This window comes from Cryphonectria parasitica (assembly GCF_011745365.1).
Source record: "Cryphonectria parasitica EP155 unplaced genomic scaffold M406scaffold_5, whole genome shotgun sequence".
In the NCBI taxonomy this organism is placed as follows: domain Eukaryota; kingdom Fungi; phylum Ascomycota; class Sordariomycetes; order Diaporthales; family Cryphonectriaceae; genus Cryphonectria; species Cryphonectria parasitica.
In genome coordinates, this window is record NW_024468913.1 from 2030450 (window position 1) to 2055887 (window position 25438).

The following is a 25438-nucleotide window of genomic DNA, read 5'->3' on the forward strand; positions in this document are numbered from 1 at the left end:
TAAGGTATGCTGGTTGCGGAAACAGTGCAAGCTGTAAGCTGAGAAAATGGCATGCGCTGTCTGTTGTGGTCTGGATATGATTGAGGAGCTTGATTGTATAGAAGCGGAAGAGCTAGTGAGGGAGCAGTAGGCTTGTGTTTCTGTTGATTTGCTTTCTGAGGGGTTTTCTGCTTTGGTTGCTGGAGATTCTTCTTTTGAAGGTTTTGACTGGAATTCCGTGAATGTGAGAAATGCAGTAGTAGATTGGTCGGGTTTCCTGGAGGGCGAGGTTTCTGAGGCTTCTGAATCTCGCTCTGGGGCGGAGCAGTTGTCTTAGATGCTAGCTTTCCTTTTCCAATATTCAGCTATCTTTTCTTGAGCATTTTTAATGTTTTTTTGCAATTCCTAAGAATTTTCGCTTGCTGGATAATCTTTCTACTTGATGAGATATTCTTTTGTATTATCTATGCTTCTGTGTTTGAGGATCTTCTCTATCTTATACTCTGATTTATTATTTTCCACTTCTGCTATATTATCTATTAGTATTTCCTGTGCTGCTGATTTCAGCAGTAAGATGTGGAAAATTGGATATATTCTTATTCTATAAGGTAATGCTAATTCGTAGTTAATTGGAGAAATTTGTTGCAAGATTTTGAATGGTTCTAACTTCTTGTAATCGAGTTTGTTGCTGAGTCTGATTGTTTTGATGTTTTTCTGAAGTAGATAGATCTTATCTCCTTTTTGTAGAATTGGTTTCTTAATCCTCTTGGAGTTTGCATATTATACTATTCGCTTCTAAACGAATTATAATTCTAATCGAAGTTCTTTCTGAACTTTCTTAATCTTCTTAATCTTCTTATTTGCAGCTTTTGCATCTACTTCTTGCAGTATCTCGTAGTAAGCTATTGGATTGTATTTATAGAGTATAAAGAATAGTGATTTTTTTGTTATGCTTGTATCTGCGCTATTATAAGCGAATTATGCGAAAAGCAATAAATTGATCTAATTGTTCTATTTCTAGTTAATATAGTATTGAAGGTATTATTCAATAATCTGATTTATTCTTTCTATCTATTTATCTATTTGTAAGTGAAATGCTATAAATATTCTATAGTATGTTCTAAGCTGTTTTATAAGTGAAGTTTAAAATTTTAAGTTGAACTTTCTATTTCTATTGGAGATTATTTCTTCTAGTATGCTATGATTAGCAATGATTGTTCTGAGAAATGTATATGTAAGTTTCTCTGCTATATTGCTTTCCTTATAGGAGAGAAAATAAGCATACTTGCTTAGTTTGCAAACTATTACTAAAATGCTATTATATTGCATCTTAGTTAAGAGTTCTTGTAAGAAAAATAGCTTGATAATAAAGTTTAGATTGATAGATTGCTAAATAATTATAAGTACTAGTAAGGAATGCAGTAGTCTGTAAAGCTTGTATTTTTCTGCTTTATTCTTCTTGCAGCTATTGCATTATTATAGAATATTCTTAATTCTTTTTCTAAGATCTGATAAGCTCTAGTATTTTTTGATATATTTATAGGTTGCTTTAATTCTCTAGTACTCATATACTAGTGCACTATATATATTCTTAATATAATTGTTTTATTCGTTTGAAGTTATTAATTCTGAATCCTTTTCCGAGAATTCTATTCTGAGAGCAGCATTCAGTTTTCTATATGCATTAATGAGATTTTCTAATTCATCTTGAATGAAGATGTTCTGTATATTCGAGGAATTTGCATCTTGATAGTCTGATCTTCTACTAAGAGCATCTGCTTATTCGTTTTCCAAGCCTTTGCAGTATATAATCTTGAAGTTGAACTGTAAGAGGAATTCTGCTCATCTAACTTGTTGTTTGTTCAAAATCTTGATTATTATAAATGTAGTTAGATTCTTATAATCCAAGTGAACTATAATTGAGTATTGTATGCTAATAAGGTAGTATTGCTACTTCTTGAAAGCTTTTATTATTGCTATGAGTTTCTGATTAGAGATTCTATAGTTGATTTCCGAGCTATTTAACTTTTTTGAGAAGTTGCTTATAATTCTTAAATATTCTTGGTTATCTTGCTAGCTAAGTTATTCTTCGAGTGCATATTCTGATGCATTAATCTTAACTTCAAAGGATTTGTAGGGATCTGCTTTATACAGAACTAGTTCTGAGATAATATGCCTGATGATTTTATCAAAAGCTTTTTATGCTTTGGAGGTTTATTTGAAAGGCTATTCTTTTTTGATGAGATTGGTAAGAGGGTGTATAATTCAGCTGTAGTTCTTAATAAACTGCTTATAGAAGTTAATGTATCTGAAGAAAGATTTAATATTTCTAATGTTTCTAGGAACTAGCTAATTCCTGATAGCTTCTATCTTATCTTTCTGTAGCTTAATGCATTCTAGCTTGATTATGAATCCGAGGTAGTTAATCTTTTGTATGTGAAAGTAATTCTTTGCTGGTTTTATAAAGAGTTTTGCATCTTGAAGCGTTTGCAATACTATTTCCATATGCTTCTTATATTCTTCCAGTATTCGAGAGTAAATAAGAATATTGTTGAGATAAGCAATAATGAACTGATTCAGATGCTTGTATAAAATGTGATTAATTATTTTCTGGAATAAAGCTGGGGCGTTCGTTAAATTAAAGAGTATGATTAAATATTCGTAGTATTTATAGTATATTCTGAAAGCAGTTTTCTATTCTTCTTCTTCTTTTATTCTGATTAGATTATAAGCTTCTTTTAGATCTAGAACTGTAAACTATTGTACTCCTTATAATCTATTTTGTAGTTCCTTAATAAGTAGTAATAGATATCAGTTTTTGATTGTGATATTGTTGAATTGCTTGTAATTAATATATAGCTTGAGCTTATTATTCTTTTTAAATATAAATAGGATAGGGTATTCTGCTGATAATTGCAATAATTATATATATTCTTTCTTAAGATTCTCGTTGAGATATTCTTATAATGCTTTTAGCTATACTTTATTTAGTTTATAAATAAGAAAGAATTTGAGCTATTTCCCTTCTTATAGCAGGATTTCGTAATTATATAAGCTATATTCTAGCAATTCTGTTGTTGTGGTGGCCAGGGTGGTAGTCCGTGGGACATGGAGTACAGTGGGTCAAGGGTCCTCATACATATAAAGGATACCACCCACTTTTCAAATTCTTTAGCTATAAGCAACAATGAAGCATCCTTTCTCTTCTTTTCAATTTTGAACCCTTTGGACAGGTCTAAGACAGGTTTTTCACCCTGTTCTTGTGCCCGTGTGGCCTTAGTTTGCTGTCCTCATCTGTACAGGCACGCTTGGGTTGCATGAGCCCTTGCCCATTGCTTCGGCAGCTGTTTGTCCCTTTTTCTTTCGAGGGCGACGGCGCCCTAGTTCTGGTTCAATGGTGCGGTGAGTGTGGACTTAGCTGTTCAGGCTGGTAGCTCAGGGCTGTTTGCGTCACAGTTCGTGAGGATCAGTAAGAGCAGCAAGTTTACCCTATGGACGGGCGCACTCTTTTTCCCTGCTGAGCTCTTTTATTTTCCTTTATCTATCACGCTTACACGACAGGCTGTGCATCATGTCTGGACTCTGGGTCATGCCTGAGACCTCTCGTAAAGGGGAGATGGGTGGACAGAGGAGGAGTGGTGTGAGTTCTGGTCGTGGGCTGGTGAACGATGCGTTGAGCCCGCGGGCCAATATTACGAAGAAACGAATTCCTTTTTCCAACATTTCCCACATCAATCAACGATCCTACACAGAAGCTGATACAGCTCAGACCTGTACAGGCTGCGGCGGAAAGTTTAACCATGTCGGATGTGGGTCCATGGTTAAATTACAGAGTGGGATGCTTTTGGTGGATGGTACTCTGTGGAGAAAAGTGGCATGGTTAACAAGGTCTGTGCTCCTTGCGATGGTCCGATCAGCACGCTCTACCTGGACACGTCTGGCCACATTGATCCTTTGGATCAAAAGCTTGCTGGTTGCATTATCCCAAAAGCGAAGGACACAGGGAGGTGAAGATGAGGAACCGTCAGTGCACACGAGGAATAGAGGTCGAGGATTACGACGACATCATCCGATGTCGAACTTTAATCGACGCCTTACACCTGGTCAGAAATGCCTCCATTGGTTGGCAGGACTATTGATAAAGGAAATCCCAGTGCAGCACAGAACAGCCAACTCAATCCCTTGTTGTTCATCACAAGACAGACCTCATGCACGCTCCACTCACAGACTGAACCTCCCTCAAGCACCTGAACCCCCTCGACCTCCACAGTATTGTCTTCCGCAGGATACGGAAGGCATTCCGGCTGTGGCGCCCTCAACTCAAGGATCTCGAACCAGAAAGCCAAAGAAACATCGAGGGAAGCGACAACCAGGAAAAAGGATAGCTTCTTCATCTGACAAGTCTCCTGACCCAACCCCGAGCTCGTTTGGTTCCTCTGCGAGTGGACAGTATGGATCTAACTTCCGGTTCCCTTCCCATAGCGAACTCGCTGGTGGCAGCTTGACACTGTTTTCTCGGATGGAAGTCTCATCATGGCTGAAGCGTTTCGACTGGTGGCGTCAAATCAAAGGCATTGACGACACTCAGGCGCTCAACTTCATGAAAGGCTTCTGTTCAGATGCAGTCGTTGCTGGGAAAGTAGAGAGATATACCACGAGTGCCAAGACATGGGGCGAACAGAAGGACCGACTGTTGGTTGCATATCTATCATGCGTTCTAATCTTCCTGACAGACCTCGGCAACCTCATGTGCCTTTGTGGAGTGAGCTCCATAGTCTTGCTCCTGTCAGACCCTCAGTAGGTCTTGAGAATTGGACAGGATTCGAGCATGCTATCAGGATGGATGTGTGGAGAGCAGACTGTGAAAGGATTGAACGGACGGTGGTTCAGAATAGAGAGAGGGCCACTGCTACTGCTGCTGCCCGGGCGGAGTTCGAGAACAGACAGGGACGAAGGGAAGGTCGACATTAGGATGTATCCAGATTGCGCCCGCGCTGCAAACAGATCATGGGCGGATATTGGTAATACTGCGTTGACTTGAGTGAGGACTCAGACAATCAAACTGGGTGCAGAGGTCGGATTGCGAAATGGTTTGGGTTGCAGTGCTTCCTTCGACAGCTTGCGATGGATTCTTTAGTTCTTTCTTTTCCTTTCTATCTGACCAGACCTGGCACACCATTGGACTTGTCGCAACTTTGGAAGAAAGTTGCTGGGGGAGGACTGTTGTGGTGGCCAGGGTGGTAGTCCGTGGGACATGGAGTACAGTGGGTCAAGGGTCCTCATACATATAAAGGATACCACCCACTTTTCAAATTCTTTAGCTATAAGCAACAATGAAGCATCCTTTCTCTTCTTTTCAATTTTGAACCCTTTGGACAGGTCTAAGACAGGTTTTTCACCCTGTTCTTGCGCCCGTGTGGCCTTAGTTTGCTGTCCTCATCTGTACAGGCACGCTTGGGTTGCATGAGCCCTTGCCCATTGCTTCGGCAGCTGTTTGTCCCTCTTTCTTTCGAGGGCGACGGCGCCCTAGTTCTGGTTCACTGTATCCAATTCTTTCTGGAATAGTTTCTTAAACTTGTAGTATTCTCGTAGTATGTTTGCGAGTATTGGTTCTGGTTTATGTGCTGTTTCTGCTACTTGGAGGAATAGTAGGTATTGTTGAGTGTGCTTCTTTTCTGATAGCGTTTTCGAGGGCTTTAAGCGTTCGCTCCGAGCTGGATTAAGCGCTTGAGAGCCTGGTTTCGAGGTTTTTCCTGTATAGATTCGTAATTCATATTTTGAAGCTTTTCCTTGTTGCTCCGAAGCAGACTGATTTGCTAAGAGTCTTGCTTTCGTTGTTTTGCTAATCTATTAGCGCTCTAGCACTATTTGGATTCGCTTATTACTAGATTCTTCTTCTTGAGCTGCTAGCTCTGCTGATTTGGAAGTATGTATGAAGTTGTATAAAGCTTTTCTTTCTAAGTATTCTTTAATTACTAGCTTTGATTCTGCGCTGTTGATTGTAACTATTTCTCTGGATATAGCTTGTTCTTATGAGATCTAGCTAGTAGTTCAATTGATTCAAGAATTGTGCTTCTTGAGCTATAGAAGCTTTATAATTAGCTTATGCTATGCTGTATTCGTAATATTAAAAGAAATCTTGATTGTATATTTCTGAATTAAGATAGATAGATAATTAGTCTTCTTATTAATTACTTCTTGGTTGTATGCAACAGGTTGTTCTTCTATAATGCTGAGGATATATGAGCATCTCTTCCATTTTCATTGTAGTTGTGCTTGATTGATAATGTATAGGAATATAAAGTTTCTCTGAGCGCTACTATTCAATAGTGCGCTGTATTTATATTCTTGAATGTATATATTGAACTTGATGTAAGTATAATCTGTTCTGAAAGCTTTATATAGAGACTGTTCTGATCTGATCATCTGCAGTCTCTTTACAAGCAATCCTGTTCTTTTGGATTTATTGAGAACTGCTTGTTTTTCTAAGCTTGTTTCGCTGCTTCTTGAGCAAGCTTCTTAGCTTGTTTTTGCTTATATCATTATTATTCCTAATCTTTCTTCTATTAATACTAGTTGCAAACTTTGTTATTAATATAAACTATGCAGAGTATTGTTTTGTATTGCTATCATTTTATTTTCTTGTTTATGTATTGTATAGAGCAGTTATTTGGTAGTCTGATGTATGCATTGTGGTGCTGCTTGTTGAGAATCTCTCTGAAGCAGAGTTTCTGTTCTTTAATAGCTTAAAGGATTTGTTCTGGTTCTCTGATGGGGAACTATTCGTATTGTATCTTATCTGAGAAATGTATTCTGCAGCTATGATAGATGCAGAAGATTCAAGCTAGTTCGTAGTATAGATTGTAAAGCGGGCTGATCCGAGGATTCTTATCTTCTTATGCTTTGATGTTCTGTAGAGGAATGCAGGTAAAGAGCTTTTTTAGCTTTATTCTGTAGATAAGATATTCGATTTATATTATTTTCTTGTTTCATTCAATACTGAAGGGAAATCTTTCTGTAGGTTTCTTGGATTTATTGTTTATAGGAGATTTTAGTGAATTGTTGGATTGCTTGTTCTAGCTTGATCTTTCTATTGCTTGAGAAGCGTTTTCGGTATTATTTAGGTACTTATATTAATAATCAAGAAAGTATTATCTCTTGTTTATTTCTCTGATTATAATATCTGGTGCAGATGATGGGAAGTAGCGAAGAGTACTGTTGTTAAGTGTCAGGGCCGATTGTGCCAGCAAGGCTCAGGGCCAGCTAAGCCAGCTGGATTACGGATGACTAAGCAATATGCGGCTATAAAGCGGCTTTCTAGCCACGTCAGCACTGCTGAGCAGAACTTAGCTCCTTAGGCCTCAATGTTATTCTGGTTGTATGCCCCTGAAAGAGAGAAAGACCTCGCCACATTGCCTTTGCAACCTTTCCACCTGACAGTTTGAGGCCTGGCCCTTTTAAAGGAGGCAATCCGGCGAGGCTTTCTATCTTTTTTTTTCTTCTCTAGGAGCAGCGCTAACACTGAGCAGGAGCAGAGCAAACGATCAGACCACTATTCTTTTCGAACCTTCGAGCCTTTGACCTTCGAGCTTTTAACCTTCGAGCCTTTGACCTTCGAGCCTTTAACCTTCGAGCCTTTGACCTTCGAGCCTTCGATTTTCGAGCTTTCGAGCCTTGAATACAGCGAGCAAGCAGTGCCGAGCAAGCAGTATGCAAGCAGCGTGCAAGAAGCGTTCAGAAGAGATTCAGAGCATTCGAGTCGCTAAGCTAGAGCAAACAGCGAGCAAGCAGTATGCAAGCAGCGTGCGAGAAGCGTTCAGAAGAGATTCAGAGCATTCGAGTCGCTAAGCTAGAGCAAACAGCGAGCAAGCAGTATGCAAGCAGCGTGCGAGAAGCGTTCAGAAGAGATTCAGAGCATTCGAGTCGCTAAGCTAGAGCAAACAGCGAGCAAGCAGTATGCAAGCAGCGTGCGAGAAGCGTTCAGAAGAGATTCAGAGCATTCGAGTCGCTAAGCTAGAGCAAACAGCAAGCAAGCAGTATGCAAGCAGCGTGCAAGAAGCGTTCAGAAGAGATTCAGAGCATTCGAGTCGCTAAGCTAGAGCAAACAGCGAGCAAGCAGTATGCAAGCAGCGTGCGAGAAGCGTTCAGAAGAGATTCAGAGCATTCGAGTTGCTAAGCTAGAGCAAACAGCGAGCAAGCAGTATGCAAGCAGCGTACGAGAAGCGTTCAGAAGAGATTCAGAGCATTCGAGTCGCTAAGCTAGGGCAAACAGCGAGCAAGCAGTATGCAAGCAGCGTACGAGAAGCGTTCAGAAGAGATTCAGAGCATTCGAGTTGCTAAGCTAGAGCAAACAGCGAGCAAGCAGTATGCAAGCAGCGTGCAAGAAGCGTTCAGAAGAGATTCAGAGCATTCGAGTCGCTAAGCTAGGGCAAACAGCGAGCAAGCAGTATGCAAGCAGCGTACGAGAAGCGTTCAGAAGAGATTCAGAGCATTCGAGTTGCTAAGCTAGGGCAAACAGCGAGCAAGCAGTATGCAAGCAGCGTACGAGAAGCGTTCAGAAGAGATTCAGAGCATTCGAGTCGCTAAGCTAGAGCAAACAGCGAGCAAGCAGTGTGCAAGCAGCGTGCGAGAAGCGTTCAGAAGAGATTCAGAGCATTCGAGTCGCTAAGCTAGAGCAAACAGCGAGCAAGCAGTATGCAAGCAGCGTACGAGAAGCGTTCAGAAGAGATTCAGAGCATTCGAGTTGCTAAGCTAGAACAAAGTGTGCTCTTCGCTATTCGAGCGAGAAAGCAGAGTGAGCAAGCAGTAGATCTGAGTATCTTCTGTTTTCGAGAGTGTGTTCTTCGCTATTCGAGCGAGAGAGCAGAGTGAGCAAGCAGTAGATCTGAGTATCTTCTGTTTTCGAGAGTGTGTTCTTCGCTATTCGAGCGAGAGAGCAGAGTGAGCAAGCAGTAGATCTGAGTATCTTCTGTTTTCGAGAGTGTGCTCTTCGCTATTTGAGCGAGAGCGCAGAGCTGAAGCGGAGTGTCCGCTTGGCAACTGAAGTTGCTTGGGTATTAGGTTGCAAACCAATTACCCTTCTGCACCTAGCGGTGGAGCGAAGCGTGGCAACGGCTTCAGAGTTGCTAGAGAGCAACTCTCAAGACGGAAAGCTATAATTATCCGTTATAGCTGCAGAGACGCTGTCCTGGATGCTGGGCTCCTTGGCTGCAAACCAAGTCCCTGGTGGAAGGCTTGCAACCTACATCAAACAGCTTTAAGTTCTGAAGAGTGCCTGGATAAAGCGCTGAGGGAGCAGCGACTGAGCAGCGTATATAGCGCGGGTATTGCACTCGGAAGACTTACGTCTGGAATGTGATTAAAAAGAGATTTTTTTTTTCACAGGCTTCGGGGACGAAGCCAGAAGAGAAGGAGGGAGATGGTTGAGAGGCCTGAGGCATTGAGAGACCTTGAGAGACCTTGAGTGACCTAGAAGCCTGAGGCACTGAGAGATCTTGAGAGGCCTTGAGAGGCCTGAGGCACTGAGAGATCTTGAGAGGCCTTGAGAAACCTGAGGCACTGAGAGATCTTGAGAAGCCTTGAGAGGCCTGAGGCACTGAGAGATCTTGAGAAGCCTTGAGAAGCCTGAGGCACTGAGAGATCTTGAGAGGCCTTGAGAAACCTGAGGCACTGAGAGATCTTGAGAAGCCTTGAGAGGCCTGAGGCACTGAGAGACCTTGAGAGGCCTTGAGAGGCCTGAGGCACTGCGAGGCCTTGAGAGGCCTTGAGAGGCCTGAAGCACTGAGAGATCTTGAGAAGCCTTGAGAGGCCTGAGGCACTGAGGGACCTTGAGAGGCCTTGAGAGGCCTGAGGCACTGAGAGACCTTGAGAGGCCTTGAGAGGCCTGAAGCACTGAGAGATCTTGAGAGGCCTTGAGGAACCTGAGGCACTGAGAGATCTTGAGAGGCCTTGAGAGGCCTGAGGCACTGAGAGACCTTGAGAGGCCTTGAGAAGCCTGAGGCACTGAGAGATCTTGAGAGGCTTTGAGAAACCTGAGGCACTGAGGGATCTTGAGAAGCTTTGAGAAGCCTGAAGCACTGAGAGATCTTAAGAGCCTGAAGCATTGAGAAGGCGTAGGAGCAGCTAGGAAGCAGCGAAAGCCTGGAAGCAACGGAAGCTTGGGAGCAACGGAAGCTTGGGAGCAACGGAAGCCTGGAAGCAACGAAAGCTCGGAAGCCTCAAAGGCCTTGAGGACAAGGCCTGATAAGGGGGGACAATCTGTCAGGGCCGATTGTGCCAGCAAGGCTCAGGGCCAGCTAAGCCAGCTGGATTACGGATGACTAAGCAATATGCGGCTATAAAGCGGCTTTCTAGCCACGTCAGCACTGCTGAGCAGAACTTAGCTCCTTAGGCCTCAATGTTATTCTGGTTGTATGCCCCTGAAAGAGAGAAAGACCTCGCCACATTGCCTTTGCAACCTTTCCACCTGACATTAAGCTCTTTCTCCAGCATCTGAATATTTTGTTTAGTAATATTAGAGCAGTTTGAGTTATTGCTGCTTATAGTTATGCTGAGCGTATATCTTTACTCTGCTGTTGCTATCTGCCTGTAGCGCTTAGATTTCTAAGGAAATTATTCTGAATCTTTCTTATTCGAGAGGTGTATTAAGCAGTTATTATTATAGCAGAATGTTCAGCTGAAACTTCTGTAATTGATAGAGTCTGATACTTGCTTCAAGAGAGTGTTTTTGCTTAGTTGATTGGATTTCTGTTATTAAGCAATATTCATCTAGCATTCTTTCTGAACTGGTTGCTATTTGTTTCTCTGGAATTAATAGCAGTTGCATGCAATATATTCTTGTTTGTTATAGTTATAGCAAGTAATACTATTTCTCTTGCTATACTGCTTGTTAGCAGCATTAAGTTCTATGGGACTGGCATATGTAGTGCTGCTTTGAGCTATACTGCTATATTGATTATTATTCTTGTTTTGAAATTTCTTGCTTGTATTAGCTGGAAATCTTCAAGTCTAGCTTCCTCTCTTCTTGAACTTCTCTATTTATCATTCATATAGACAGTTATTAATGCAGATAGCTTGGTTAGAGAATATTGCGAAGTTCTCTAGCTAATTCTGTTTGAAGATTTCGTTCTTAATATTGTTCTTAAATCTTTTATAATAATATTTCATAAGATTCTTGTTTTCTTATGAAAGTTGTACTAAGAATTGCTTGAATCTGATTATATAAGCAGAAGCTAATTTAATCTGTTTGAGATTTATAAGCTGCTAAGCTGTAATGCATTCTTTATTAGAGTTATTAAAGGTTTCTTTAAGAGCTTTCTTGAAGCTTTCAAAGGAATCGAATATATTCTTAGTATTCTAGGTATGTGTATTGGGATTGTTCTGATGCTCCAAGTGATTGCATAGAGAAGATTTGTATTAGATGAGAGTATTCTTTTCGAGATGAGTTTCTGCGAGAATAATTTTCTTAGATTCCATAGTGAACTGGGTTGCATAGTGCAAGAAATATACTCTGTAGTGAGTAAGGAATTCATGCAGCATTTTCTGGTTGCTGTTATATATAGCAAGCTTGTTCATCTTGTATACTTTTCCAGTGCTACTGGTGGCTGCAGGGGTAGACTGCGCCTGCTGAGCTTGTTGAGCTAGCTGAGCTTGTTGAGCTAGCTGAGCCTGTTGGTTAGCGATGGTAGCGCTCTGGGCCTGCTGTTGTTTGCACAGGTTCTGAATATGCTGAGTGAGCTAGTATATCTGGTTGATTAGTTCCTTCTGAGTAGGGGCGTGCGAGAACGAAGGGATTCCTGGAGGAGCTATCGTATTCCGTATTGCTTAAGAGGTAATACTGAACCGTTCTTGAACAAGAGTTATTAAAATGTAATGAGCACTGCAGCAATCTGAAGATTTCTAAGTATATGAAGAGATTTATGCTAATAAAAGCAGTATTAAAGTATTAAGTTCTTAAATACGGAACTATACAAATTCTAATAAGCAATGCAAGTATTTACTGCCTTTGGAGCTACTCAGTATATGAAACTGAATACTTAGATTGATAACTGAAGAGCTATATACTGAATCTATCTAATGGTAATGAATGTGTTCTTATATATTCAGCTCTTCAGTATGAATTGTAAGAGTTGGTGGTTGATTGTTATGGTCTACTGCCTGGATTGTAAGGACTGATTGTTGACTGCTCCGGTCTCTTTCTGATTGGCTGTAACCTGTAATCCTAATCCTAGGTTACGTAATCCCTGTGTTGTTTGCCCGATGTTGAGTTGTGGCATCTGGTTTCTTGTTAGTGGAGCCTGTTCCGTGATCTGCATGTTGGATGGGTTATAACACCTTCTTATAACTAAGAAGTTTGCATTCTATCTGATTTTGCAGATAAAGAAGCAATATTAATATTATACTCAGATCTCGAATAATCTAAGCATATTAAATACTATAGATTATATCTTATTAAGTATCAGAAAGGCAAACAACTTGCTACTATACTCGTTTTTGAGTATAAGAGCTCATTTTGAGCTATTCTGCACTTTATTATAATCGAGAAGATTCCAACTAATATGCTAGAATAATCAAGAGCTATGATATTCAGATCTTGCGCATTGAATAATCTTTGTAATATACTCTAGAATATAGTATTCATAATTAATTCATCTAGTTCTATTGATTCTAATATTACGAACTGAGTAGATAAGCTTTTTCAGAGCATTAGCATTCAGATATTCTAATCTTAAATGCTAAAGATGCTCTAAATTACTTCTTTCAAACATCTTATCATATAAAAAACAAGAATGCTTGTTTCTTTTTAGAGTTGAGAATATAAGAATGCTAGCTCAGCTGTATAGCAGCGTAGCTGAAGCTCGAGAATAGAAAGAGTTTGCAAAAGGAATATATTTGAAGAAGACTAAGTTGAACTCTCTATATAGATTTGCAATTACTGCGCTCTGTTTAAGCATTCCTAAGCATAGTATGCTATCTTTGCTACAATATCAGATTTCTTTCTTATATAAGAAAGCTTTAGCAATTATATTAATATGAAAGCTATCTATAACTGCTATATAGTTAAGAACTAGATTCTCAGTATATTCTTCTTGCTTTCTATTTAGTATATTTTTGAAGCATTATTTCTCAAATCTTTATATTAGCAATAATAAGCTCTCTGCTTTCATAACTTCTGTATTCCTTAAGGAAGAAAAGATATTTAGCTTTAGAAGATTAATACTGTTAATGAGATATATAGCTTTGCAGTTATTCAGAATTGTGCTTTAGAAAAGAATATAAGATATCTGAAATGATATTAAGAAGACTGCTATACTTGCTTATAGCAATACTGCTTAATTAAAGAATTAAGAATTGAAGATAGCATTTATTTGAAGAAACTAAGAATGCCTTGTTTCAGGCTTAAGGAGTATTAGATCTAGCATTTTAACGTTATAATTGAAAGGTTCTAGCATTCAATAGTATCTGAATAGAGATTTCTGTTATTCTCTGTTCTCTGTAGAATTCTCTCTATTCAGCCTTGAGAAAGCTATTCAGTTCTAATAAGATCTGAATAGAGCTTCTGATAGTTTTTGCTAGCTAGCTTAGAGAGAATCTTCTTTCTTTGCTTGTTAGATGAAGCTTTGAAGATTGAGTCTGGCCTAACTCCAATACAAGCATATTTCAGCTTTTTGCAGCTCATCAAGCTCTATTTATGCTTCCTTTGATACAATTTGCAGGGATACTTATAATCTCTCTTTTTGCTCTAGCTGGAAGATCTATCTTGTTTCTTCCCAGATTTTGTGCCTGAGTTGCTGAATAGTAAGTTCTCTCCGCTTATAGTAGCGAATACTATTAAGCCTTTTTTCTGCTCAGGCTGAAGTTAGTAGATTAAAGCGAGATTTCATTAAAGCTGTTCAATAGTCTTGATAAGCAGATCATTATCAGATGCTATAGCAAGGAGATATTGTTGCATTTTAGCTTACTCTGTCTGAAAGCGAATTCTAATAGTAGCAAGAAAGTTATTAGAGCTCTGAAGTCTCTCAACTTTATTAATGCTATAAATCCAAGCTAGATTCAGAAGATCCTGATGCTGCTAGCACCAGTTTTGAAAATCAGTGCCTTATCTAGTAGCTAGCTCAAGGTAATAGCAGTACTGGAAGCGAACAACCTGTTTTATGCTTTTCTCGAACAAATAAAGATCTTTCTTCAGATTTCTGAGCATTTGTTGAATTGAGAAAGACTTCTTTTCTGAATAAGTATACATATAAGAAATAAGAACTAATGAAAGTACTATTTTCTGAATTCAGTTTTACATCCTCTATATATTCTGATAAGCATGCAACTGCTTGTTTTAATAAAGCTGAAAGTATTTCATCTCCTGATTATAGAGAATAGCTTGTTTCTGGATAGAAAGTAGCTTATAGTTCTCCGTTATAGTATTTTTGCACTCCTTCTCAAGATCTTAAGTAAACTTGAAGAACTCGAGATCGAAGTCTTCAGATTCGAGAGAGAGTACATCTGAGCTATCCGGATCTAGATACTCCTAAACATCCTTTTCCTTGCTCTGGAACTGCAAAATGCTGTACCAGGATGGAAAGGAGTAGGTATTGGTGCACTTTACTGAGAGCGTGAGATTATCAGGTTCGCGCTTCATTGTAGGCTTTGATAGAGCGTAAGTATGACTGTTTGGAACAAAAGATGTGTTCTGAAAGAATAAGAAGTGAACAGCTCAGTCTGTTTCAATAGATAAGGGGAAGATTAAATCCGATTCTTGCGAACCGGGCTCATAACTAAGGAGAAATGTATGAGCTGAGCACGTGGAAGTAGCTGAATGAGTGTTGAGATTGAATCTATCTAATACAAAAGGAAGATCTTCTAAGTAACTAAACCAGGCTCTGAGATGGTTTATGAGGAGACCAAAACAGAGGGTTAGGGTTAAATATGCCCCATTTTTCACATTATATTGTTGACTACGAAAAAGAAGTGGAGTAATTAGTAGATGATAAGAACAGGGCCCAGGACTTCATCTTTCCGGTTCAGTGCCTGCCGACATCAAAGCGTGAAGACAATGTTAATTGCTCAAGATGATTAAGGTTCCTGGCATTAGATAGCCTCATACGACGTACCTTGAGATTTGTTGCCGAGATAGGAAAATACGTTCCAGAGCACTTGAGCATATATGAACATGAAAGTACGGGACGGACCCCAACAAGAAGAGATGTAACGGTGCATCGAAAGAAATGGACCTGCATGTGACCCGTAAGAACCGACATCTTGAGGCAGTCACCCAATGCTGCAATCCAAGCATGGGTCCAACCTGCAGAAGTGACAGATAGATTGGCGACACTTGGGGGGTGGGGATGACAACTTGGGAGCAGATTGTGCGGGATGAATCGATCAGCCTTTTTCCCAATTCATTATTTATTAGCTAGTTGATAATGAATACAACTAGCTCATGTTTTATGATCATGTCAACAAGTCTGAAATCTTGAATAGGAATACAGACCCAATTGGGCCCCTAAGGCGTCGATGAATCCAGTATTAAGTCATTGACTCCTTCGCACATTACCCCATCTTGTTTGGTTCAATTAATTACAGCAGCCAACTGGTCTTGGCTGGCTTTAGTGCATGCGACTCGTCACTCCCGAGTGTCGACCGCGTCCACCTCTTCGTAAGCGACACAGCAGCGCCCGATGGATAACCCTTGACGTCTGGCCCATGCCACCAGAGCTCTCCTCTTCGCCACCACGAGACCGTAACAAAGGAGACGTTCAGCTCGCCAGGCCACCTGTGTGTGGCAATACCCGTGCGCGCACCACGGCGCGTGTACAATTGTGAGTATTGTGGGGTGCGAGCCGCGACGGCGAGCTGCGCACAACGGTCGGAGAGCTCCAATGGCACATCGGCTGCCTCGTCGGCGCTGGCCATGTACCCGTCGATCAGATCCTGGAGCTCGCTCCATGGCGACGAGACCTTGCGAGCATCAGCCTCGGAGCAGACCAGGGACCAGACGATATGGGGTCGTCCTTCTTGCGGCGCGGAGTGGAGCTCGCATATAATCGTAAAGCGGCTGTATGCCTTCTTCTTATTCGTTGTCGTCTTGGAGACTTTGGTGTTGAGGAGGCGTATGTGGACGACGGCGTGGTACCTGCGACCTGATTCGCAGATGAACGACTGGGTGGGGGAGTTCCAGATATTGGAGGGCTTGACCTTGACAGAGGCCAGCTGGAGGTGTTCAGGGAGGTCGAGGGTGAGCCTGACATACCAAAGCCGATGCTGGACTCGGATGGACTCCCTGGGGCTCACGTCTCTATGGATATATAGTGTAGCCGGCTCCGTCGTCTTGAGACACATGTTGTCGTCGTCGTCCTGCCTGAAAAAAAGTTCAGTGGGCAATCGTCTGTAGAAGCCCGAGGGTGTCTTTAACAAGCGGATGCCGATCTTCTTCGTTTCGAAACCCCTTCCCACAAGTTGAGATCCTATGAATAGAATGTAATCGCTTTCAGGCATCTCAATCAGAGATGTCTTGATCCGTAATCCAGAGTTTGTCAGGGCAGACTCCTTGTTCAGCTGCAGAGCATGATCCGGCATCACCTCCCGGCAGTTTACAAATTCCACCGGAGATCGAGCAAGTATGCCTCTGTACATCTGGCTCTTGCATCCTTTGGGTGTTAATGTGGAGGAAGGCTTTGACTGTTGTCCCTGCTTTTGACATGTCCAGGCGAATAGGGTCATGTCATTGGTCTTTTTTAATATCTCCTCCTGGAGGCGGGTGAAGGCCTTCCCCCGTTCCCCATAAATCAAACTCATGTTGACGTCGAAGATCCCCAACAAACAGTACGCCATGTCCTCCTCACGAGTAGTCTGGCGCAGGGCGGCCCACGACATTTTCCTGCCCACCGGCATACTCTTCAAAGAATTGATGTTTTCCAGGGCGGCCAGGTCGATGCCTGTGATCTTGGACACCTCTTCGCTCCGCATGCGCTTCCCTCCGTGGTCGTTCCACTCGCAATCATAAAAGTTTAGGTTCCTCGGAGCGATTAGCTCCTGCAGCGTCCATCCCCTCGTCCACCACCGGCACGCCGGGAGCAGTGGGTCCGGGAAGCTGGGCTCGTGAGCAGGCAGGTCGGATAGGTAAACCAAGCAGAAAGTCGCCTGCTGATACCAGGCAAACATGGAGTTGATGGCCTCGGTCAGTTCCGCACTGCTCTCTTTGTTGATGCAGCAGGTGTCGACCCAGGCATACTGGAGCCCTCGCTGCTTCGCAATGATGCACGTCTGTTCGATCTTTGCGAAGCCTTTCTTCTGACGGCGCACCTCGGGACCCAGATTCTCCCAGTCTTGGAAGGTTACCTCATCCTCGTCCCAAGTATGAGAGAGGATCGCGTAGGGATGCTCATCGTCCGCGCTCAGGAATTCTTCGAGCGCAAATGTCGTCGTATTGATAAGACGCATCTTGAGGCCGCCGGTGGCCCAGAAGACTGGGCGGGGCCTAGACGAGTTGGCGAATACTTGAGGGACATCTATCCTGAAGAGGAACGGCTTTCTGCGACGACGATGGACGGTGAGAAAGGAGGAGCAAAGTTGAACCCCTCGCCAATCCTCCACGAGAAAGCAGGAGGAAGGGTTACATTTTGGTGGTATAGTGCTGACAGTTGCACAGGCTAGCCAGATCCGCTTGCAATCGACGGGGTGCAGTGGCTGATCCTATGTGGAACCTTGAAGGGTACCTGCAGGGCATCCCAACGCCACCCTGTAACACAATGTGGGAGGGAACGATTACCGAGGATGATTTGCATTATGTATGAATGGGCTTACTTAGCAGCTTAGGTTAAGCATAACCTGTTGAGCTTCGATGCTGAGGCATGCTATAAAATCCAACACCAATTACACTCTTTTTTCTTTTCTTTCTTCCCTTGTGGTTTTTCCACCATTCTATTCAAGCTTGTATTATAAGTAGACTAGCTTGAAGTTAGACTATCGTTGTGTTGGAAGTTCGTAAAAAGTACCTGTGTCATTGGTCTGTCTCTTATGAGAAAGAGTGCTGGCCTTGTTGACTAATTATCGCAGCTTTAGGGTGTATGTTGCAGTATTTTGTACATACATCTTTCTGACTAGACAAGTACTTAATGGAATCTAGCAAGCAGTGGGAGAATGGTCGATAATCAATACAATGTCTCCTCAGTGCTGATCACAGAGGCTGTGCCGGTACGCTTGAGGTAATGAGTTTTAAGAAATCTATTAGTATTATTATTATGTAAGTAGTTGAACAAGAAATGTGAGATGCTGAGACAAACCCATAGACGACAATCAGCATTCTGTCAACAAAGCATAGTTATTGAATCTCAGTCAAGAAAAAGTGCTGAGGTTCAAGTTTAATGAATGTCTCTGGCGGTCTCCCTGCCAGTGTCCATATCCAGCCCCTCAGATTTCATTCTTTGCTAAAAGGAACCCTTTCTGCTAAGGTCTGTTGTATGTACGGGACTCGAGGTCCTTGGTGTGCTGCCTGTCGAGCTTTTGCAGGAGGTCTTGTTAGGCTTAGACATAAATTTTCTCCTCAACTTTCGACAACAAATTGTAAATCACGACAGGTAGTAGATTCTCTAAAATAGTACCGGCTGGTAGTCATACATGGACTCAACACGAATTGGATCCAGCCCAAGTCCTGAATGAGCCAGTACCTATCAACAGTCATATGTGAGAAGCAAAAGTTGATAAGTGATGAAGTGTAGAGGGGCTGTACCAACGAACAGTGGAGTAGGCCCAATATTGAATGAATATCTGCTAATCACAACAGTAGATGCATTGCTGGCATCCTTTTGAGAACGGTGTTGCTCTCTGCCTCATCCTAAGATCTCAGCTTTTGTAGTTAGTTCCCCTCTAATAACACTGTCACATTTTGCACTGAGACTCTTGATCGCAATTGTACAGCAAGTATGAGAATCTTCAGTATTGGATGTGTATGATACTGCAGACTGCGGTAAACAAGTCATGTCTTGATACACGTGCACTTCCTCCCCTTTCTGCTCGAAGAAGACTGACAAAATCATTGGAAGTCAAGATGTGTACATGTAGAAAGTTTCCCTCCTTTACTGATCAGGGTGTAAAAGTAAAACCTTTTTGAGACAATGCGATATTCGTTTACAACAAGATTCTGGTTTGGGTCAATCGGAAAGGGAGGGGGGAAGAGAAGAAACAAAGATCGAAGAAAATACTTGATTCCCCCCTCCCCCCTTTTGCAATTCTTCTGATATACACGGCTAACTGTTCCAGCAATTGAGGCCCGGCCCGCATCCCGCCAGCGGTGCCCACCCGTTATTTGGGGTTGGGAGTGGGGGGTTTTGCACAGCATCGTGGAGTGGCATTCGGCAAAAATGTGGCCGATGAACTCATGTGTGATAAGCGCGCCAGTCGGCGAGCCTGGTCTTAAAAAAAGAAAGAAAGAAGTATTATAGGACCTTGAGCAGCCTCACCCATCCATTGCATAGAATGGCGACTCTCAATGTCAGGAGAAGGCAGTAAACAGATGAGAGTTTCGGCAGCAACCTCGAGCCCTTCGCGCGCAAATAGCAATCTTGTTGAGCCTTGAACGAGTGGCTCGCGCAGCATCTTCCAGACGCTGAAAACACAGCGGCGGCAGCGGTACTACGGCAAGATTGCCAGACCATCCAAGACACTTGAGAGGCTTTATCAACTGTTAGTCGAGATCTCCTTGCCCCCAGATTTTGGGCCCGTTTCTTGGGGGAGGGGTTCCGGGTGGCTCTTCAGCGCTGTTCCCCTGGGCCCCAATCACCAATTTCGGTAGCTCCGCATTTCTAGGGTGAGAGGCTCCCGCCTCATAGCATAAGCTTGACAGAAAAAGAGCGGCAAAGTTCCGTGCAGCACAAGAGACTGGCTGACCAAAGACTTCGAACGAAATAGGCAAAAAAGGAAGAGAATAGCCAGAAGAAGAAAGAAAAAAGAGGTAAAAAAAGAGACCTCTCAAAAACACATCAACAGTTCACCACCTGGGACCGGAATTCAGAGAGAGACACAATCGTCTCACACGCACGCATACACACCCACCCACCCTGTAGCACGACGTCACACCTCTTCCCATCCCCATAATTAACACCAAGCTCACCCAAGATAAGGAAGGGACCAACACTCGTCACAACGCGATACCCTCACAATCTACACATCAAGATGCTCAGGTGGTAAGCATTGACCATGTTCACTAAGTTCCCCAACCCAATAGAATTGCACTGCTAACATGTCTTGACAGGTACCAAGCAAAACTGGCCAGCAGGCCCCTCCTCACCCAAGCTGTCACCACAGCTGTCCTCTTTGGTGCTGGCGATGTTATCGCCCAGCAGGCTGTCGACAAGAAGGGGATTGAGAAGCATGATCTTGCCAGGACTGGCCGCATGGCATTCTACGGTGGCTGTGAGTTTGTGCCATGCCTTGCTCTGCCCCCCGGGGGTCCTCCCCCCCCCCCCTCTTCAACCGCTTACCATCTCACTCAATAAACCCCGTCCTCACCCCCTCACAAAACCTGTAAGCTGAATCTCTTGCTAATTTTTTTTTTTAAAAATTAAAAGCCGTCTTTGGTCCTGCCGCCGCGACCTGGTTCAAGTTCCTCGCCCGCAACGTGAACCTCAAGTCCCCCAACGCGACGATCGCGGCACGCGTCGCGCTCGACCAGGGCGTCTTCGCCCCCTGCGCCATCGGCATGTTCCTGTCGAGCATGGCCGTGCTAGAGGGCGGCTCCGTCGGCGAGAAGCTCGACAAGAACTACACCAACGCGCTCACCACTAACTACATGGTGTGGCCGTTCGTGCAGGCCGTCAACTTCAAGATGGTCCCGCTGGAGCACCGCGTGCTATTCGTCAATGTCATCAGTATCGGGTGGAATTGCTACCTCAGCTACCTGAACAGCTCGTAGGCGAGGGAAAAGGGGGAGGGGGTTTGGCAATTGGAGCGGGGGACGCAGGGGACGGGGAAGGGGAGCTGGTGGGCACGGCATGCTGCGAGATGGCAGGGCCTGGATTCGCGAGTTCCTTTCCCAGGCGATGGACGTTGATGGACAGCGGAGTGCACCCGAAACCATGTGATTCTCCAGAAAGATGGTCAGGCGTTTACTAGCATTTGGTATTCATCGTCTTACGTTGGAGTCTTTTGACATGCCAGCGGTGCATAGAAGAAATACACTGAAGAAAGAGGCGTTGGTTAATTGCGTGGCAATAGACTACATGCCCTTTGCACAAAGATTGAAGAGACAGGATGCCAAGTGGTCCCGTCAAATTTTCGCCTTCCTCCTGGTCGACCCATGCGAGTAAAATTGAAGCGGCCTTAAACTGTATCGCGCCTCTTCACCAAAGACAGGCCGAGATACCAACCTGGTCTATACAGCAACATACGATTTGAGGCTATTGGAGGTCAAACTTTCCATCCGGTCCAGCACAATTTCTCAATGTTTTGTTCCTATTTTTGCTCTAGAATCGATTCGCTGCGTCGAGATATCTACCACGTCTTCTATCCATTTTGTCTTTCCTTTCTTTACAAGGAATTAAAGAGTCTCCAGGACCCCTACTGCTCTACTGGGTCGGCCACCACAGCTGGTGCAATAATCTCTTTACCCTTCAGGTGTCCGAGACCCTCGCCACCCTGGAAAAAGGTGTTAGTCGCTCATATGTTGGTTTTGGAGGGGTACAGTCATTTGCACTTACATAGCTCACAAGAGGAGACACCTCGATACCATCGCCCTCACCAGTCACGATCACACCCGCAGCCTCTGCCCACCTCTTACCCTGGCCCATGATATCCTTCTTGCTGGTATCAGGATCATCCTCACCCGTACCCCGCGCGTTCTTCAGCGGCGAGAACTCATCCTCGCGCTTCACCTCTAGACAAGCGAACTTGCTCAGCTCGAGCATGGGGAACACGTCAAACACGAACTGCTCCAGCTTGATGCCGTTGGGCTTCTCGGGCTTGACGGTCTCGCCGCTCTTCAGATCCGCATAGGGAATCTTCTTGCGCGCAACGTGGTGCGGCAGGTCCTTGGCCCAGCTGGGGATGGTCTCGAGGAAGCGGAAGCTGTAGTAGTGGTTGACGATGTTCGCGGCGCGGAACTTGAGCACGTCAGGCTGCTTGGTGTCCTTGGCCTCGGCGGTCTCCTTGTCAATTTCGCTGTACTCGACGACATCCGGGCGGCCGTTCTTCTGGAGAATCAGGCCCACGGACTCGGTGGCGTTACGCTTCCGCACCACCTTGGTGGCAATGTCGACGTTCTTGGACGCAGCGAAGCCGGTGAAGGTAGGGTCGGCAACCTTGACCAGGCAGTTGTCTACACAGTACGCGTGGATGTGCTCAATGCCTCGCTTGCGCATGTCGCCCAGCACGGGCGAGACGACCAGCGCCTGGTAGATGCCTCCGTTGCCGTCGGGGGCGACCGCCACCCTGCCCTTGCTCTCAAGCAGGATCTTGCCCTCGTTCGAGATGCAAGGCAGGACGCCCTGCTCGAAGATGATGACGTTCTCCTTGTCCAGACCAAAGTATTTGTGCTCCTCGAAGAAGGCCTCTGTCGGGCCCCGCGTGGGCCCACTGGTCATGACGTACCAGGGGACCACAACCTTCTTGTCCTGAGACAATCCTGCGTGCTTGTGTGCCAGGACCTCTAGCCTGCGGATCCTCTCCGCCTGGATCTGAAAGAGGGACTTGTGTGACGGTAGGCCGATGTCGAAGCAGCCCTTGGGCGCAGAGCTGCCCAGCCGTGTACCCTGCCCACCCGCCATCAGGACGACGGCCACCTTGTTCTTCGCCGTAAGGTCCAGGCCGGACTTGTACCACTTTTCGAGGTCTGCCGCATCAGAGTCCATGATACTCGCCGTGGCAGACTCGGGGAGAGGCTCGAGTTCTGCTTTCTTGTCATCGGCGGCAGGCGGGTGGAGGGCTTTCTGGGTGATGGTGTTGATATAATCGGGGTCGAAGCCGGCCAGCTGGTGGTACAGGCTGGCTTGCTCGTCTTCGGCAAGGGAGTCGTAGAAAGTGAAGACCTGCTCCTGGCCTGCCTTTTCATATTTCTCCTTGAGAGCTGAGACCTCATCCTTCGAAGGCACCCGTGGAGGGGCCTGCTTGGCGGTGGTGCCAATGTGCAGTGTCTGCTTGACGGCTTCCATTATGACGTCTGTGTTTCGTAGCTGTGGGACTTGGGATCGGGCTCCTGCTTAAAGAAAGGTTCGTGAGATGGAAATATGTAGAGAAGAGGAGCGAGAGAAGGTCGAAAAGAGGAGGAGGACAGATCAGCAGAACCAAATAGGCGGTGACAAGGACGAAAACCGTCAGCTTTGTTCCTCCCATAAATATATACACTATGCAGGATCACAGCTGAAGCTCGCACAAGCAAGCCACTGCTTGTACAGCAGCAGCGTGCCCCGCCAACCCCCTGATGGTAGGGAGGCCTATAGCCCCCCTGTATGCTTCCCGCGTTGGAGGGGCAGTACACCCAATTGGCCCGCTGCAAGGCGCCATGAGCGGTTAGCTTCTCTGGGTGGTCCAGGGGGCTGTCTAGGGTGTCCAGGGTGGGACGTCGGGACAGACTGTCAGCCACCAGTTGCTAATTTATCCACCGTATTCCACAAAGCTACCAAGGACACGAGCTTTGGTTTCCGTGGTGCTTGCCAACGCAGACAATACGAGCTTGGCGCTCGGATTCTCGCCTACGGATCAAGGATTACTACTACTGCTGATAACACACCACAGTAGAACAGCACAGGACAGGTCAGTCCAGGAGTCTGTACCTCTGAACCCACAATTGCCCTCATATGGATTGCTTGCCCTACACGGAACACTTTCTCTGACGGCAACGGTTGGACGTTATTAAAGAACGTACCCCAAATAGGGCAAGAACACTTTGCTTCACCCGCTCCAAGTGAATAACGCCCTAGGCTGACACCGCGATGAACAGGTTGCGTTGTCTAGGGTGTATTTCCTGGTGGCAGTTGAGACCCTACTGAAATTCCAGTTGTAAAATGGGCATTTGGGGATTTTGTTTTCTTGCAACTCTGTGTTATAATCGATTGCAAAGGCCACCCAAATGAGATCGTCACTGCCTACTACATAAGTAGTGGCAGCAATTAGAAAAAATCCAGGGGGACTTATCAACGGCCTTAACGGTGTGAGGTGAGCCTAGCTGTCGACTTAAATTCCAGCCTCTGTCACAATTGCAAACTCTATGCAGATCTCAGCTCACACTGTAAAGACGGTCCACCAATCTTCAGGATGGCAGAGGAGGCACCTGATAGCGAGGCTCATGGTCGAGCTTCGTCTCCTTTATCATCTTTCAGAGGTCGGTTGGACATGGACGCGTTCAAGTTCGAGACGGGAGAGTCACCACAGGAGATCTCGACAGCAGTCCGGCGAAGCAAACGGCTCTCATCTAGCATCACCATGTCCCTCACCGCAGCCACGACCTTTCCTGCAGCCCAACCTGGAGCAACAAAGAACGGGAAGAAGCGCAAAGCAGACGCCCTGGCCGACGCCACACCCCTAGGAGGCAATACTTTCCCGACCCTGCCCGACGGCTCAACTGAGACAGCCTCCTCAACGCCTCCTGCGCCGTCAGCTACCAAAAAGAAACGCAATCGCCCCAAAGCAGGCTACGCACCACCCTCTGTGTACGCACACCTCCCCTATCTCCCAGACGCCCTCGCGCCCAACCTCCTCGTCCTTTTCTGCGGGCTTAACCCTGGCGTGCGGACCGCCCAGACAGGCCACGCTTACAACCACCCTTCCAATCGCTTCTGGAAGCTCATGTACTCGTCTGGCGTGCTGCCCGTGCCCTGCACCGCAGAGGAGGACCGTACCCTACCGGAGCGGTTCAGCTTGGGCCTCACTAACATCGTGGCCCGGCCGAGCCGCAACGGGGCCGAGCTGAGCAAGGCTGAGATGGACCAGGGCGTGAGCATCCTGGAGGACAAAGTGCGGAGGTGGCGGCCCGAGGTGGTGTGTGTCGTGGGGAAGAGCATCTGGGAATCTGTGTGGAGAGTGCGGCACGGAGGGCGGAGCATTAAGAAGGATGAGTTCAGGTATGGATGGCAGGACGAGGGCGAGAACATGGGCGTTGGGGACGTCACTGCAGACGAGAAGATGGACGGTGTGGTGTATCAAGACGACTGGAATGGTGCGAGGGTGTTCGTGGCAACGTCCACAAGCGGACTTGCCGCCACGCTGAGGCCGGAGGAGAAAGAGAAAATCTGGCGGGAGCTGGGCGCGTGGGTTGAACAGCGGCGGGCTGAGAGAGACGCTCCTCCTTGAAGGCTAACAGTAAAGTGTCCTAGAGTTCGACAAGCTTCTGTTGTCGAGGTTATGCCACTCTTGTCAGAGTTCTTGCGGTGCAAACAGCATCTTGACCTTCGTCGTCTCCGACGTATTTGGTCATAGCGGTCTATTATCAGATACCAAGCATAAAAATAAAATCCTTTGCTGTACGCACGCAAAACTC

General features: G+C 45.1%; 4 protein-coding genes across 4 annotated transcripts; 2 read left to right on the forward strand and 2 right to left on the reverse strand.

Annotated features, from left to right (window-relative positions):
* Nucleotides 1-7665: 7665 nt before the first annotated feature.
* Nucleotides 7666-7827, forward strand: M406DRAFT_322655 (uncharacterized protein; the record flags this gene model as incomplete). Its single annotated transcript, XM_040919674.1, has 1 exon — nt 7666-7827. A coding segment is annotated over one exon (162 nt), but the record flags the coding sequence as incomplete, so codon positions are not given.
* An 8655-nt stretch (nt 7828-16482) lies between these two features.
* On the reverse strand, nt 16483-17412 carry M406DRAFT_41954 (uncharacterized protein; the record flags this gene model as incomplete). The annotated part of the gene is made up of 1 exon (XM_040924174.1): nt 16483-17412. A coding segment is annotated over one exon (930 nt), but the record flags the coding sequence as incomplete, so codon positions are not given.
* Nucleotides 17413-20537: 3125 nt separating this feature from the next.
* M406DRAFT_356596 (uncharacterized protein) lies at nt 20538-23286 on the reverse strand. Its single transcript, XM_040923485.1, has 2 exons — nt 21666-23286; nt 20538-21603 (listed from the first exon to the last, which is right to left on the reverse strand). Exons 1-2 carry the CDS (start codon nt 23112-23114, stop codon nt 21526-21528), a joined length of 1527 nt encoding a protein of 508 aa, XP_040775572.1. The 5' UTR covers nt 23115-23286; the 3' UTR covers nt 20538-21525.
* A 930-nt stretch (nt 23287-24216) lies between these two features.
* M406DRAFT_330943 (DNA glycosylase) lies at nt 24217-25251 on the forward strand (the record flags this gene model as incomplete). The annotated part of the gene is made up of 1 exon (XM_040920578.1): nt 24217-25251. The coding sequence occupies one exon, from the start codon at nt 24217-24219 to the stop codon at nt 25249-25251; it is 1035 nt and encodes a 344-aa protein (XP_040775573.1).
* Nucleotides 25252-25438: the final 187 nt, after the last annotated feature.